At 22.9% G+C, this 12,931-nt stretch overlaps 7 protein-coding genes across 7 annotated transcripts in view; 4 read left to right on the plus strand and 3 right to left on the minus strand.

The window, feature by feature from the left end:
- Positions 1 to 506, plus strand: part of gpaL (G-protein subunit alpha 12) — a gene marked incomplete at both ends in the record, with an annotated part of 1,603 nt that extends 1,097 nt beyond the window's left edge. The window contains one exon of the mRNA XM_636302.1: positions 41 to 506. Coding sequence (XP_641394.1) covers positions 41 to 506 — 466 coding nt within the window. The remainder of the gene's footprint in view (positions 1 to 40) is intronic.
- A 572-nt stretch (positions 507 to 1,078) lies between these two features.
- Positions 1,079 to 3,870, plus strand: odhA (oxoglutarate dehydrogenase; the record flags this gene model as incomplete). The annotated part of the gene is made up of 2 exons (XM_636303.1): positions 1,079 to 1,581; positions 1,671 to 3,870. 2 exons carry the CDS (start codon positions 1,079 to 1,081, stop codon positions 3,868 to 3,870), a joined length of 2,703 nt encoding a protein of 900 aa, XP_641395.1.
- Positions 3,871 to 4,151: 281 nt separating this feature from the next.
- On the plus strand, positions 4,152 to 4,408 carry DDB_G0280355 (hypothetical protein; the record flags this gene model as incomplete). Its single annotated transcript, XM_636304.1, has 3 exons — positions 4,152 to 4,254; positions 4,300 to 4,307; positions 4,352 to 4,408. 3 exons carry the CDS (start codon positions 4,152 to 4,154, stop codon positions 4,406 to 4,408), a joined length of 168 nt encoding a protein of 55 aa, XP_641396.1.
- A 2,535-nt stretch (positions 4,409 to 6,943) lies between these two features.
- Positions 6,944 to 7,971, plus strand: DDB_G0280357 (hypothetical protein; the record flags this gene model as incomplete). The annotated part of the gene is made up of 2 exons (XM_636305.1): positions 6,944 to 7,570; positions 7,687 to 7,971. 2 exons carry the CDS (start codon positions 6,944 to 6,946, stop codon positions 7,969 to 7,971), a joined length of 912 nt encoding a protein of 303 aa, XP_641397.1.
- A 493-nt stretch (positions 7,972 to 8,464) lies between these two features.
- Positions 8,465 to 8,623, minus strand: DDB_G0280359 (hypothetical protein; the record flags this gene model as incomplete). Its single annotated transcript, XM_636306.1, has 1 exon — positions 8,465 to 8,623. The coding sequence occupies one exon, from the start codon at positions 8,621 to 8,623 to the stop codon at positions 8,465 to 8,467; it is 159 nt and encodes a 52-aa protein (XP_641398.1).
- Positions 8,624 to 9,285: 662 nt separating this feature from the next.
- DDB_G0280361 (hypothetical protein) lies at positions 9,286 to 9,865 on the minus strand (the record flags this gene model as incomplete). The annotated part of the gene is made up of 2 exons (XM_636307.1): positions 9,286 to 9,494; positions 9,844 to 9,865. 2 exons carry the CDS (start codon positions 9,863 to 9,865, stop codon positions 9,286 to 9,288), a joined length of 231 nt encoding a protein of 76 aa, XP_641399.1.
- Positions 9,866 to 10,543: 678 nt separating this feature from the next.
- DDB_G0280363 (hypothetical protein) lies at positions 10,544 to 12,928 on the minus strand (the record flags this gene model as incomplete). Its single annotated transcript, XM_636308.1, has 2 exons — positions 10,544 to 11,020; positions 11,156 to 12,928. The coding sequence occupies 2 exons, from the start codon at positions 12,926 to 12,928 to the stop codon at positions 10,544 to 10,546; spliced, it is 2,250 nt and encodes a 749-aa protein (XP_641400.1).
- Positions 12,929 to 12,931: the final 3 nt, after the last annotated feature.

Genomic DNA, 12,931 nt, shown 5'->3' on the forward strand with positions numbered 1-12,931 from the left:
TCTTTTTTTTTATTTTATTTATTTATTTATTTATTTTTAGATTAGTTGATGTTGGTGGTCAAAAAAATCAAAGAAGAAAATGGATACATTGTTTCCAAGATATTACATGTGTTTTATTTGTAACATCAATTAATGATTATGATACATTATTAGAAGAGGATAATTCAACAAGTAGATTTACAGATTCATTAGAATTATTTAGAGAGATGGTTAATAGTAATTGGTTTACTAAATCACCATTTGTATTATTTTTTAATAAAATAGATTTATTTAAAGAGAAAATTAAAAGAATACCAGTTTCTCAACATTTAAAAGATTTCAATGGTAATGATCATTCATATGAAGAAACTTCACAATTCATTAAAAATAAATTTCACACAACCATTAAAAATTCAAACAAAATTGTATATCATCATTTCACTTGTGCTTTAGATTCTCGTGCTATAGAAGTAGTTTTCAATTCAATTCAACATTCATTATTAATGAATGTTGCAGAAATTTTATAAAAAAAAAAAAAAAAAAAAAAAAAAAAAAAAAAAAAATCTAAAAATAGAAAAAAAAAAAAAAAAAAAAAAAAATCCAGAAAAAATAAAAAACAAATCAAAAAATAAAAATAAAAATATTTTTTTTTAAAAAAAAAAAAAAAACTAATTACAAATAAATAAATTATTCATTGTTTTTTTTTGGTTAATAGAGAAAAAAAAAAAAAAAAAAATATCTGTAGTTTTTAAAACATATTTTCTCACAAACAAAATCAAAACTAATGACGCAATAGGGAAAAAGTAAGATTACTGGCATATAAAATTTTATTTTTTTTTAAAATTTTGTTATTTTTGATTTTTTTTAATTTTCATTTTCAATTTTCTTTTTTTTAATTTTTAATTTTTTTTTTTTTAATTTTTTTAATTTTTTTTTTTTGATTTTTTTAATTTTTTTTTTTTTATCGTGTGGTTTTTTAAACACTAAACTGTTTAATTTTTTCATTTTATTTAAGTATTATTAAATTATCTTTATTGTTTTTTTTATTTTTTTTTTAAGATCAAATTAAATTTTATAAAAAAAAAAAAAAAAAAAAAAAATGATTGGATTAAGATCAATTTCAAAGAATAAACAAACAATAAATTCAATTTCAAAGAGTTTTTATTGTACATCATCACCATCATCATCAAGTGTAAAATTAAGTGTAACAAGATTAATTGATGGATATAGAGCACATGGTCATTTAGCAGCAAATATTGATCCATTAGCAAGAATGGAAAGAATTAGAAGTCAATTATTAGATTTAGATCGTTATAATTTAGTTAAAGGTCAATCAATTCCATCAACTATTGATTTAATTAATCAAGATTTAACCAACCTTGATCAAGTTGTTAGTTTTCTTGAAAATGCATATTGTAATGATGTTACAGCACAATTTGATCATATTGAATCGATTGAAGAAAAAGCATGGCTCTATGAAAAGTTTGAACAATTACAACATCAAAATCCATCAAAATCTGAAAAAATTAATATTTTAAAAAATTTAATTAAATCTGAAATTTTTGATCAATTTATGCAAAAGAAATTTCCAACTTTTAAAAGGTAACATAAATAAACCCACACACACATATATTTAATAAAAAATTTTTTTTTTTAAAATATTAATTTTTTAAAATTTTTAATTTTTATAGATATGGTTTAGAAGGTAATGAAAGTATGATGGTATCATGTGATTCAATTTTTAGAGAATCAGCAAAGAATCAATTAAAGAATGTTGTAATTGGTATGCCACATAGAGGTAGATTAAATTTATTAGTACAAATGTGTAATTATCCAGCAAAAGATTTCTTTTGGAAAGTTAAAGGTAATTCTGAATTTTCAGAGGGTATTTTAGGTGTTGGTGATGTGACAAGTCATATTGCAGTTAGTACAGATTTACAATTTAATAACAATAAAGAGAGTGTACATGTATCATTAATTCATAATCCATCACATTTGGAGGCTGTAGATCCTGTAGCAGCAGGTAAAACACGTGCAAAACAATTTTATGAAAAGAATGAAGGTGGTTCAGAATCATTGTGTTTAATGTTACATGGTGATGCAGCAGTTGCAGGTCAAGGTGTTGTAACTGAAACACTCCAGCTATCTCAATTGTCTGGATTCAACATTGGTGGTTGTGTACATGTGATTGTAAATAATCAAATTGGGTTCACAACCGTTCCAACCAATGGTAGATCCAATCGTTACAGTTCCGATATTGGTAAATTCATTGGTGCACCAATCATTGTAGTAAATTCACAATCACCAGAACAAGTTGAAAAAGTTTCGAGATTGGCCGTTGAATATCGTCAAAAATTCAAAAAGGATATAATCATTGATTTAATTGGATGGAGAAAGTTTGGTCATAATGAAGTCGATGAGCCATCATTCACTCAACCAACAATGTATCAAAATATTCGTAAACGTCAATCTATTCCACAAAAATATGCAACTCAAATCATTAGTCAAGGTATCTTTAGTGAGCAAGAGTTGTTGGAATTCACTCAAAAGGAACAAGCCATTCTCGAAGAACAATTCCAATTATCAACACCAGAGAATTTCAAATACTCACCAATGGATCATTTACAAGGTAAATGGAGTGGTTTAATCCAATCAAAGCATATTGCAGATGATAGTAAACTTGATACAGGTTATTCAGTTGAGGAGTTGAGCGAGATTGCCAATGACTCTGTAAAGGTTCCATCGGATTTCCAAGTTCATCAAAGATTACTTCGTTCTTTCTCAAATGCAAGATTAGAAAAGTTAAAACAAAACCAAGCAGATTGGGCTACCGCAGAGTCTATGGCAGTGGGTTCATTAATGAAACAAGGTTACAATGTTAGAATCTCTGGTCAAGACGTTGGTAGAGGTACTTTCTCTCAAAGACATTTCAATTTAACCGAACAAAATTCTGACCGTATATATCAACCATTGAATAACATGGGTGCCAAAGGTGAATTGGATGTTGTAAATAGTAATCTTTCAGAGTTTGCCGTACTTTGCTATGAGTATGGCTATTCATTGGAGTCACCAGATACACTACCAATTTGGGAGGCACAATTTGGTGATTTCATCAATGGTGCTCAAATCGCAATCGATCAATTCGTTACAAGTGGTGAATCTAAATGGTTACGTCAAAGTGGTATTGTCATTCTTTTACCTCACGGTTTCGACGGTGCCGGTCCAGAGCATTCAAGTTGTCGTATTGAACGTTTCCTTCAATTGAGTGATACCGAAGCTGTAAATGTCAAAGACGATACATTAATCAATCAAGAGACAAACTTTTACTTTATCAATCCTTCAACTCCTGCAAATTATTTCCATGCACTTCGTAGACAAATGATTAGAAACTATCGTAAACCATTGATTGTCGCTGGTCCAAAAGTATTATTACGTCATCCAAATTGTTTCTCAACTTTAAATGAAATGGCACCAGGAACTCATTTCCAAACAGTTTTATCCGATCCTGATACCATCAATAACGCATCCACAATTAAACGTGTCATCTTTTGTAGTGGTAAAGTATTCTATGACCTCCAAGAGGAAAGAAAAGCAAAGAATTTCAATGATGTAGCAATCATTCGTCTTGAACAAATCGCTCCATTCCCATATCAACGTATTCAAGAAGAAATCAATCGTTATTCAAACGCTACTAAATTCGCTTGGGTTCAAGAAGAACAACAAAATGGTGGTTGTTGGTCATTCGTTGAACCACGTTTCAAACAACGTTATCCACAAACTTCTCAAATTAAATATATTGGTAGACCACCTTTAGCTGCTTCTGCAATTGGTATCTCTTCAATTCATAAAAAAGAAGTTTCTCAATTATTAATTGATGCTTTTAATTTTTAAAAAATAAAAAAATAAAAAAATAAAAAAATAAAAATAAAAATAAATTATAAATCTTAAAAAAAAAAAAAAGAAAAAAATTTAAATATCTTTTTTTATTTTTATTTTTATTTTTTTTTTTTTATAATTATTTTATTTTCCAGTAAAAAAAAAAAAAAAAAAATATTTGATCCTTAAAATTACATAAAAGGATTTTTTCATGTTTTGTTTTTTATTTTTATTTATTTTTTTATATTTAATAAATAATATAAATTCAAAATACAATTTCTTCACTATAAATAGAAATGAGTTTTAATAAAACTACTCTTTTCTTACTGTTTAAAAAAATAAAAATTAATATAACCCCCACCACTTTATTTATTATTTTTTTTACGTATTCTTACTATTGTTTATTTTTTTTATTTTTAATTTTTTTTTTATTTTTTTTAAAAGATTGTGGGGTAACCTTTTTAAGGTTTTTTTTTTTTTATTTTTTCAAAATTAGTTTTTACAATCTTTCAATTATATAATATATAAAATTTATTTAAATAAAAATAAATAACCTTTTTTTAGAAATTAAAAGTAATAATCCTTATATATATTTTTTTTTTAAAAAATAAATAGATTGATTAATTTATCTAATACAAATTTATTAAATTAATTTATTATTTTTTATTTTTTATTTTTTATTATAATTAAACCTTATAAAATATAAAAACACATTTTTCTAAAAAATTTTATTTATTTTTTAATTTATTTATTTATTTATTTAATAGTAATAATATTTATCAATAATATATTTCAATAAAAAAAAACATAATAATAATAATATTTATAATAATAACAATAATAATCATAATAATAATAAAAAAATAAAAATAAAAATAATAATATTTAAATGTTTATAGTATCAATAATTATTAGTTTAAAAAACAATAACAACGAAAACGAGAAACATAATATATTTTAGCATTAAATTAAATTTAGTTTATTGGTAAGTAATAATAATATTTTGTTTTGTTTGTATGTGTAAGTGGGTGTGTGTTATTGTTATTTTTTTTATTTTTTTTATTTGATAATTTTAAAAATCAATGGTGTAATAATTTAACTATCAATTTCATTTTGATTATATTTGTATAATTATTGGTTAATCTAATAAAAACGGAGACATCTAATCATCATCATTTTAGAAACATAAAATTAAAAATTAAAACATAAAAAATAAATAATAATAATAATAATAATAAAAAAAAAAACACACACATATACCACATATAACCACACCTAATCTACACCACTTAATAATTTTAAATGGTATGGTTTTTTTAAATTCCATATAAAATATATATTTAATTATTATTAAATTTAAAAAATATAAATTAATAATCAATCATCACATTGTTTTTATTTTTTTTTTTTTTTTTTTTTTTTTTTTGATTTCTTGAATTAATTCTCCACGCATTTTTTATTTATAATAATAAAATCATAATAATCACCAAAAATTAAAATTTCATATTAATATTTGGTAATGATGGGTTAAAATTATAAATACAAATAGTTTTTGTTAAAATATAAACCATATTTGTATATTGTGCAATCGGAAATTGGACGTCAGATGTCGTATTTCAAATCAATAATTAAATTAATTTCATTCACACAGCTCCAATTACATTATAGTGTTGTTTTTGTTTTACTATGGTCATTATTCTAGTTAAAACTTTAATTAATTAAAAAATTTGTGTGTGTGTTTGTGGTTTTTGTTTGTGTTTTGTTTGTGTTTTGTTTGTGTTTTGTTTGTGTCTCATTGTAACTTTATTTTTGTGGGAAATAAATAATAAAAAACCAATAAAAATAATAATAATAACAACTTTCATAACATTGGGTCCACTTTCAAAAGGATAATATTATTTCCATCTATAAAAACATGTTTGAATTTTATTATTTGTAATTAGTATTGTGAATTTTTATATTATTTTAATTTTATTTTAAATTTCTTTGTTTGATTTTTTTTTTTTTTTTTTTTTTTTAAAAAATATAAATATTTAATATATATTTTTTTATTTTATTTTATTTTATTTTTTTTTAAAATCATATATTTTCAATATAATTAAAATAAGATTCAATTTTAAAAATTATCACCAGTCCATTTATTTATTTATAACAAAAAAAAATAAAATAAAAAAAAAATTCACATATTATCTATACATTTCTTATTTTTTTAATTAATTTTTTATTTTTTATTTTATATTTTTTTTATTTTTTTTATTTTTTATAATTTCAACAAATAAAATAAACTCACATAAATTCAATTATTTATTTATTTCCATACCATATTTTTTCATTCAATAAATATTTTATTTAATTAGTATGTAAAAAAAAAAAAAATAAAAAAAAAATTAAAAAAAATAGAAACAAAATAAAAATTTAACAATAATAGCTAAAATTAAAAAAATTATACAATTGTAAAAAATAAATGTTTATATGTTTTTTAAGGAAAATAAAAAAAAATATAACAACATTATAATTTTTTTTTTTTTTTTTTTTTTTCAAAGAAGATTTAAAACTAACACTAATTTATTTCATTTAATAATTATTATATAATAGAAAAATTAATTTTCAATAGCCATAAAAAAGTTTTACCATATTTATTTATTTCATTTTTAATTTATTAACACCATTATATTTAAATATTATTTTTTTAAATTATTTAATTCCATTTTTTATATTTCTTAAAAAAAAAAAAAAAAAAAAAAAAAAAAAAAATATCTTTATTTAATTTGTAAATCAAAAATTATTATTTTTAAAATTTCATAAAAAAAACATAGTTTAGAATAATAAAAATAATAATAATTAAAATAATAATAATAATAAAAATAATAATAATATATAGTTTATAAGTTTTATTTTTTCATTAAAATTATTTAAAAATATAAATTTGTTTTATTATTCCAAAAAAAAAAAAAAACTTATTTATATAAATATTTTATAATATAAAAGACAGATTAATTAATTTGATTATAAAAATCAAATTAATATAATCAATTAAAACATCTCTATTCATATAAATTTTTGTGCATTATTTTATAATTTTTAAAAAATGACAAAAATGTTTCTTTCTTCAAAGAAAAAGAAATCAACAATTGAAACTTCAGATAAGAAGTATGGAGATGTAAAGTGTCTTAATAATAATAAAATAAATAATACTGGTGTTGATATTGATCAACCGATGAAAAAAATAAATCATCAAAATAGTTTTAATAATATAGTTGAAATTCAACAACAACAACAACAATTACAACAACAACAACAACAACAACAACAACAACAACAACAACAACAATATCCAGGTTACTCAGTTGATCAATCAATAGTTTTACAAAATAAAAATTTTAATTCAAAAAGTCAGTTTGCTGGAGCATCTGAAATATATGGTAATAATAATATGGATAAGTCACCACCTGTTGCCAATAAACCATTTGAACAAAAACATCATAGTTTAAAAAAAATGTTTAAAAGAGTTTTAGATTTCAATAAAAAGAAAGATGTTGACCCTAAATTGGATGAATTTTTGAAATTGGTCGATTATCATAGAGAATTTTTCAAGAGAAGTCCAGAAATTGATAGATATGTTATGACATTGGCATTTATATATATTAAGAAAGCTTTTCCTAATGATACTTTAATTTCAAATGAATTATTTTTTTATTCTTTATATTTAGCTTGGGTAAGTTTTTAATTTATTATTATTATTATTATTATTGTTAATATTATTATTTTTTATTAATTAATTAATTTTTTTTTTTTTTTTTTTTTTTTTTTTTTTTTGTTTCTAAAAAATAGGAAACTGAAGAAGATTCTACATTGGGTTTAGAAAGTATTATTCATTATATAATTGGAAGTTATCCGTCATCAAAGAATAAAGATAAAAATCAAAGAAAACAAGAAATTATTGAATGGAGAATGAGATTAAGACAGTTCCATACTGGAAAAGATATTTTATGGAGAGCATTAGATTATAAAACAGTTGTCGATTTTCCACATATTCAAAAAACAATTAAAGCTTTTCCAAATCACGATATTTTAAAAAGAGAAAGAACTTCAACAACTTCAATTAAATTCTTTTAAAACATAATTTGATAATAATAATAATAATAATAATAATAATATAAAAAAATATATATATTTTTATAATAAAGATTAAAAAAAAAAAAAAAAAAAAAAAAAAATAATAATAATGATAATAATAATAATAATACATAAACAATAATTAACAGAAACATAATATGGTAAAAATATTTGTATTTATAATAATAAAAATAATTCTTATTTATTAAAATGTATTTATTGTTTAGAAAAATTAAAAAATTGTAAATTATCAATTAAATTGATTGTATAATTTCAAAACAAAAAAAAAATAGAAAAAAAAAAAATAATAAAAAAAATTTATATACATTCATTTGTATAAATAAAAAAAAAAAAGAAAAAAAGTTTTGTTTTCAAAAGGTTTTTTTTTTTTTTATTATTATTATTAAAGTTAAACTATTTTGAATTGGCGTAATATAATAAAAAATTATTTTTGTTTATTTATTTATTTATTTTTTATTTATATAAATTAAATTTACAATAATGATGGTTTATAATAAACGTATTTACAATAGCATGTGATGCAGTTGTATAGAGTATTTATAAATGACTTTAATAATATGTCGAACCAAGAGAAAAGGAAATCCTTATTTGGCTTTGATGTTGTGAGGCCATAGTAACGCAGAAGTAACATATCTATCTATCTGAATCTGAATTGGTTACCAATTCAATTGAATCTTTAAGCTATATTTCCTAATTTTTTTCTATAAAAAAAAAAAAAAGAAAAAAAAAAAAGAAAAAAGAAAAAAATAAGTGTGATGAAAAGTAATTTTTATGGGTCGTTAAAAAAATATACTGAAGTTATTAATTATTAATATGAAATAACAACACATTGAAATAATAAATTTAATAGTTTTTTTATTTAGAAAAAGCCATTGATGATTATTATTATTATTATTATTAATCAATAAATTCAAAAGGAATAAAATTAAAAGTGATTTTTTTTTTTTTTTTTTTTTTTTAAAAAAAAAATAAAGGTAATAATTTGGATAATATAGAAACAGATTTTAAAAGGTAATTAATTTTTTAATATAGAAAAACCTATTTTAGATAATATAAAAACTACAACTTATTGTTTAAACAAAAAAGCTCACAATATTAATTTTTTTTTTATTTTTTTTTTTTTAATATTACAAAAAATTTATAAAAGGTATCTTGATCTGGATCATCTGTGTCATCAGTATCATCAGTGTCATCTACCTTATCAACTTTATAATTTTCAAGATCTTGAGGACCAGTGCATGCTACAGTATAACGATGTGGACAAAGAATTTGACCATCAATATACTCATTATACTAACCAAAAAAGTGACAGTACTTTCTTGATTCATTTCTTTCTTTAGACTCATGAACGCATTCAATAATTGAACGATTGTAATCTAAATGTGAGAGCGGTTGTTCAGTTAGAAGTCTCCCTTCGTTCTTGTGCACGCCATCTACACCTCTTGAAGTATTTTGTAAATATAGTTTCTTTAATTTTCCAAATCTTGTATTAAACATAAAGCCTATTATTTAATTTAATTTCTTGTATGATATGTGCACATATTACCTCACCCAATTACCAACCTTCAAACTAAAGTACAAGATTTTTGTGATGATATTCATTATGGAGAGGATAATAAGAGGTATTACAACACAATCAAAAATGGGAAGCCATTTGTTTTTCCTTAAATTAAAAATAGTATTGTCATTAATCAACACATTGAAAATGTTTATGAATACCATTTATTGGATCATCAGTTGTATTCTTGCAAGAATATTTCTCCAAAACTAGTAAAACTCTCCTACAGGAAAAAGTAGGACAGCCACTTTAAATAATTTTAAGTTTGTACAGGCAGGAGACATTTTATTTACTAATGTATGCCCCATTATTCATTCTTATGAAAATAATTATCAAGAGCCACAATCAGAAGCTCAAAATTTAGTCTTCTTTTCAATTTTGAATATTCTATAAGCAAATCCATCTGTAATCATTATTTCAGGTTCAATATCTTTATATCATTTCAAAGAAGCTCTATATAAAATCGAAAATATCCAGTGGGACAATGATTCAATCACTATCAATTGTAAGAAAATTATGTAGTTAAAGATTAAACACCTATGTATGCAAGAATCTATAAATCAATTAGATAATAAGCTAAAAATATTTTTTCAATTATACTAATAGTTTATTTAAAAAATTATATTATTTTTGTTAAATCATAATAATAATAATAATAATAATAATAATATTGAAAAGTTGATATTTTAAAAAAAATAATTGTATTTAAAAAATTAAAACTCATAAATATGCCTTTTATTTCTTCTGAAGGATAAACCAATTGGTTAATCAGTATTAAAAAAAAAAAAAAAAAAAGATAATAATATTAATAACTTAAATATATTTTTTTAGCAACTCACGAAAATTACTTTTCATCACACTTTTTTTTTTTTTTCTTTTTTTTTTTTTTTTTTTTTTATTGAAAAATATTAGGAAATATAACTAACTTAAAGATCTAATTGAATTGGTAACCAATTCAAATTAAGATAGATAGATATGTTACTTCTGAGGTTACTATGGCTTCACAACATCAGAGCCAAAGAGGGCTTTCCTTTTCTCTTGGTTCGACATATTATTAAAGTCATTTCTAAATACTCTATTCAATGATAAAACACCATCTGAACCAACCCAACATGAACCATATTCAGGTTTTTTTTCTTCAAGATATTGTTCTTTTGGTTGTGTCATTTCGAGTAATAATTTTTTAGCATTTCTCAATACTTGTCTACTGCTATCTAAAACGCAAACTGTACAATGAAGCCACATAAATCCATAATTTGGATCAGCATTGATACAAAGTTGTTCCAATTTTGAAATATCACAATTTGGACCTTTCTCCATAATCTCTAAACGAAGTAGTTCAATAAATGAATCTCCAAATTGTGGTGTAAATTGAATTGCAAATTCTAAAAATCTTCTGGCTTCTCTTAGTTCATTATTATTTAATGCAATTCTAGCGCCTTCACACCAAACCTCACCAGATTTTGGTACCTAATATTATAAAAAAAAAAAAAAAAAAAAAAAAAAAAAAAAATACATATGTTAATTCATTTATATATTTTATTATAAATTTGATTTTTTTTAAAACAATGGTGGTTGATATTGTTATATTATTTTTAAACTTACAAATTGTAAAGCTTTCTTAAAAACATTTAATTGTGATTTAACACCTTTTAATTGATTTAATTGAATAAGAGCAGCCCATAGTCTACCAGCACCACTATGAATTTTTAAAGATTCTTTTGCTTCTTTAATTGCTGCTTCATAATTGTTTGCTCTCATTTCAAGTAATACACTTTCTAAAAATACTTTCCAATCTAAACGTGCTTCTACATGAGCCATCTTTAAAATTCTACGTGATTTATTAATGTTACCTGCATATTCCTCTAATCTTGAATATTCCAATAATACCAATGATCTTAATTTGGATGGTACCTCCTCTAGAGCACGGAAAACCAATTTTCTAGCTATACAAATATTATCAGCATTTAATTCTGTTCTGCTACCACCTAACCAAACTTTCCATAATAAATTCTCTGGACAAAGCTCGACACTCTTTACATAGGCAGCTCTAGAGAGTGTTAAATTTTTTGAACGTTCTTCAATTTGAGCTGCTTCGAAATAGATTTTCCAAGTTACTTCACGTGATACAGCTTGTCTAGCACGTTCAACGGTATTACGAGTTGATTGAAGGAAACCATGACTAGTTTTCTCATATAGACGTAATGCACTAAACCAAAGTGGACCATATTTTGGATCTTCAAATAAACCTTTCTCTACAATGTTAATGGCACGTTCATACTCTTCACATCTCTCTTCAAGTTTATAAGCTTCTTGATAGATTGGACCATACCAAGGTACATGTTTCATGAGATATTTAAAGATCTTTCTAGCAACATCAATATTACCAGCACGAGCCTCCAATAAACCACCCTCCATTACAGCTCTCCAAGTTTTATAGATTGATTGATCACGTAGTTGAGAAAGTAATGCTCTTGCTCCCTCTAAATTATCCATTTTCTCTTCATGACGAATACCTTTAATCAATAAACTCTCATTGAATGGACAATGTTTAAGACCCAATTGAAGTATCTTTTGACATTTCTCAAGACGACCATAATCTTCCTCCATTTTAGCATACTCTAACCAACCTTGACTAATATAGGGTTGAGTACTTGTAACCTTTCTATAGAATTTACGAGCCAACTTAAGGTTATTTTGACGGTTAGCCAAATCTGCCAATTCTAAATAAACTCTCCAATGAACTTTTTCTGGTAAAACACTTAATGATTGAAAAGCAAATTCCATTGCAATCTCTAATCCTTCTTTTTCTTTTAATTTAAATTGTTTAATAAAGTGTTTATATTGTTGTTTAGAAACTGGACTCTCTACCAATTCACCTCTTTTAGATTCATTTGGTGGTGGTTTAGAATGATTAACTGTTGTTAATAACTCTTCATTATCTGAATCATTATTAATAATATTAATATTTGTTTGATTATTAATTGTTGTAACATTATTTGTATTATTATTATGTTGTTGTTGTTGTCTTTGATTTGAAGTTGGTGGTTGTTGTTGTTGTGGTTGTTGTGATTGTTGTAGAAGAGGTGATTGAGTTGTTGATGTTTGTACATTTTGTTGTTGTTGTTGTTGTTGTTGTGTAGATTGTTGAGTTTGATTTTGTTTTTGATGTTGATTTTTGTGATTTGGATGTGACTGATTATGGTGTTGGTTATGATGTTGGTTATGTTGATTATGTTGATGTTGGCCATGATGTTGGCTATGTTGATTGTGTTGATGTTGGCCATGGTGTTGATTATGTTGATGTTGACCATGATGTTGATTGTGTTGATGTTGACCATGGTGTTGATTATGTTGATGTTGACCATGGTGTTGCATTCA

This window comes from Dictyostelium discoideum, assembly GCF_000004695.1.
Source record: "Dictyostelium discoideum AX4 chromosome 3 chromosome, whole genome shotgun sequence".
Lineage (NCBI taxonomy): Eukaryota > Evosea > Eumycetozoa > Dictyosteliales > Dictyosteliaceae > Dictyostelium > Dictyostelium discoideum.